At 36.7% G+C, this 3,356-nt stretch overlaps 2 protein-coding genes across 5 annotated transcripts in view; both read right to left on the minus strand.

Moving 5' to 3' along the window:
* The window catches only part of LOC107683383 (39S ribosomal protein L44, mitochondrial-like), a 7,238-nt gene extending 5,801 nt beyond the window's left edge, over positions 1 to 1,437 (minus strand). Inside the window, exons 1-3 of the mRNA XM_016479434.1 lie at positions 1,181 to 1,437; positions 323 to 545; positions 1 to 245 (exon numbers count right to left, since the gene is read on the minus strand). Of these exons, the coding sequence (XP_016334920.1) occupies positions 1 to 245; positions 323 to 545; positions 1,181 to 1,353 (641 nt within the window). The 5' untranslated portion in view covers positions 1,354 to 1,437. The remainder of the gene's footprint in view (positions 246 to 322; positions 546 to 1,180) is intronic.
* Positions 1,438 to 2,808: 1,371 nt separating this feature from the next.
* Positions 2,809 to 3,356, minus strand: part of mffa (mitochondrial fission factor a) — a 15,642-nt gene continuing 15,094 nt past the window's right edge. For all 4 annotated transcript variants that reach the window (XM_016479439.1, XM_016479436.1, XM_016479438.1 and 1 more), the window contains one exon: positions 2,809 to 3,104. In XM_016479439.1, the coding sequence (XP_016334925.1) occupies positions 2,973 to 3,104 (132 nt within the window). In that variant the 3' untranslated portion in view covers positions 2,809 to 2,972. The remainder of the gene's footprint in view (positions 3,105 to 3,356) is intronic.

The raw sequence follows: 3,356 nt of genomic DNA on the forward strand, positions 1-3,356 counted from the left end.
CTAATGAAAAGCCCGGCTCGCACAGGCCCGCTGCTCTGCTCCAGAGCACCAATCACAGCGAAGAACGTTCCTTGCAGGGTTTCATCTGGAACAGGAAACTCTGCACTCATCGTCAAATCCTCTACTGCGAGGTTTCGTGCGACGTGACACATGACCTCTGACCCTGTCAGGTGGCCTACAACGGCTGCCACACCCTCCTCAGGCAGGCTGGGAAAGCTGCCCCTGCACCAGTCACTGAGGAAAGCCTGTACATAAGAATAGAAGGAGAGGAATATGAATATCATTCCAATTATTCCAGCATGAGACTCATCGGTGTTCTCACCTTTGAGAACTGTTGACCGTGCACACACAGCTCGCCGTTGTCTTTCAGGTTGAGGGTGGTCGTCTCCAAATCGAGGCCCAGCGCTCGCCTCCTCTCCTCCTCAGATCGCAGGTAACACGTGTTCACAAACGCCGTCTTCAGAAGCTCCAGAGAGAAACTCTCCCGCAGTCGGGCACTGAAAGCCTCCACTTCAGCATGGTAATCAAAGTTTGGCTGCTGGGAGCTGATGGGAAGAGAAAAGAGGGTTCAGGGTATCTGCAGGACTTTTAAGCTCAAATTTAAGACCTTTTTAAGACCTGCACAAATAAAATTAATACCATATGAGCGGGGTAGGGCAATGTCTATGGTAACATATTAAACTGTAAAATGACTGTAAAAAGCATGATTTACAGTTTAGATCAGACATGTCTTTGAAAGTAAAAGTAAAGTGACGTGTGGCCAAGTATGTTGACCCATACTCCGAATTTATGCTCTGCATTTAACCCATCCATGTGCACACACAGTAGTGAACACACACACACCATGAATTTGCTGTCATTAAAATTTAGTTTATATATTAAAATATAAAAAAATACAGGTTTGGAACAACATGTAAATAAGTATTTAAAACATTAAAAACAATAAAAAAATGTTTTGGGTGAAATATCCCTTTAAGAATGTTTATCAATGCCAATCATCTCAAAAAGGCCTATGATAAGACATACTTAGACAAGCTATTTATTATATATATATATTTCTCAAACCAAATAATAGTATTATTATAGGTCCCTCTAATACTAAAACGTAAGGTAGGCAGCTCACTATGGTTTGAGTCACGGCCGGAGAGAATCACAAGTGGCCTTGAGATGTTCTACTGACCGTGGCTTTGGAGGTGGAGGTCCCTCCATCTTTCTCTTTCTCTCCATGATGAGTGTGTAAGCCTTCATCCATCTCTTCTTCTCTCTGATGTGTGTGAGCATCACTCCTCTGCACACATGATGGTAATGCAGAGGTAACACAGCGCGACTCAGGAGCGCCGTGCACGCCGCCATGACAGCCGCGACCTGACGCTGCGCTGTCCGCGAAAGAGCGACGGAAAGCGAGAGGGAAACTGTCCACAGCGCCACCACGTGTCCGGAGCGCTGAGTTTGTGGTGTCTGTCAAGGTGGACTCCATAACTAAAAAATTAATATGCCAAAAGTGATTCTAATTACCCATAGTTGTGTACTATCGTTTTTAAACGTTAACCCAAGGATCCCAGGTGCGTGCTATTTTTTAGGACAACAGGGTAAAGAAGACTGTAAATTCATATATGCACTTTTCTCAATGTCATGTGTATTATTACATGCTTCTTTTTATCTTTAACCTTTTTTTTTTTTTTATAATCATCAATATGGCATTTACTTATTAGTACAATATTAAAAGCATGGATGACCATGGCACTTAATATAAGTTCTAGTGTTGTTATTGTTAATTAAAACTAAAACTACTAAATAAACATTTTCGGTAAATGAAATAAAGCTGAAATAATATATAAATATTAGATGAAAAGCTTAAACAAAAATTAGAAATATTGCCATGGCAACTAACTGGAATAAGCTTAAATTGGAATACTGCAATAATGACAAATAACCTGAAACAAAATTAATTTAATTTATATAGGGAAAAAAAAACACCTAATAAAATAACTAAAATTTAACTTAAAACTTAACTTGAAAATATAATAAAAAAATATGAATACTATAATAGAATAAAAATAAATACTAAAATAACACTAATGAGTACATATTTTGCAGCTTTGTTTGGATTTTTTTTTTGTACTTTTAATCTGTCATTCTTAAGACCGATAATTATACTTTATCTTCAGAAATGAAGAAAACAAGCAAATACAGAAGATCAAAAGCAGACAGGATAGAGTGCAGTTCTCTACTGTTGTCATTTATTCAAATAAAAGCGTTTGCAATACAATGTTTATGACTCTGTGAGAGGAAAACTGAACGTGTATTTCAGTAATATCCTGCAGAAAAGGTTGTAGCAGAAATAACAACATCAGAATATTACAATAATGGGCTGTTGTACATAAATAATGACTAAACTCACACTTAACAAGTATGGTTTCTATGTTTCTAGTAACATAGATGTACACAATGTACCTAAAATCACAACAGTCCCTAAATATTATTATTATTTAATATTATATGCATTTCTTTTGTCTATGATATATCAGTGCGTTCCATTCCATTGGTCTCTGTAAAAGTTGACATAACATTGTACTAATTTTGTATAGTAAACCTATGGAAAAATAAATGATTACAGCCAAAGTTCAAAGACAGGTGAAGTAATATATACATCTGGTTCATGCTTGGCTTACACAAAAAAAAAAACGACAACCCATAAAGTAATGTACAAAAAAAAAAAAAGTACAAAACCAAGAAAAAGAACAATTATATAGAACAAGAACGAATAATAAAAAAAGTATAAATACATATTTATAATAATAAAATAAAACAGACAAACTCAAAACAAAGAAGCTATCCCTGACTTTACTGCTCTTGCTGAGAAGAAAATAAAATGTTTTAGCCATTCAAAAAACATGGCTAAAGTTTGACACATAGAGCAGAGGGGCGGAGTTCTGATTTTGCCCCTCCCACATTGCTGAGTCCATGTAGCTTTAGCGACGGAACCACACCCAGCTGTTGATAAGCCAGAAAGCTACAGTGATGGAATACATGAACATTTCTCGCTTGACTCTCTCTTTGTTCTCCTCCTCCAAGAGCTGCAAACGCCGATTCAGCTTGACAATCTGTAATGTAAGAAATTAATATTTTTATTCAGCAAGGATGCATTAAATTGATCAAAAGTATTAGTAAAGACACTTATAACGTTACCAAAAAAAAATGCTGTTCTTTTTAATTTTCTGTTGAACAAAGAATCCTGGGAAAAAATGTATTAAAGGAATAGTTCACCCAAAAATGAAAATCTGCTTACCCCCAGGGCATCCAAGATGTAGGTGACTTTGTTTCTTCAGTAGAACACAAACGAAGATTTTTAACTC

Source organism: Sinocyclocheilus anshuiensis, unplaced genomic scaffold (assembly GCF_001515605.1).
Source record: "Sinocyclocheilus anshuiensis isolate Anshui unplaced genomic scaffold, SAMN03320099.WGS_v1.1 scaffold1170, whole genome shotgun sequence".
Lineage (NCBI taxonomy): Eukaryota > Metazoa > Chordata > Actinopteri > Cypriniformes > Cyprinidae > Sinocyclocheilus > Sinocyclocheilus anshuiensis.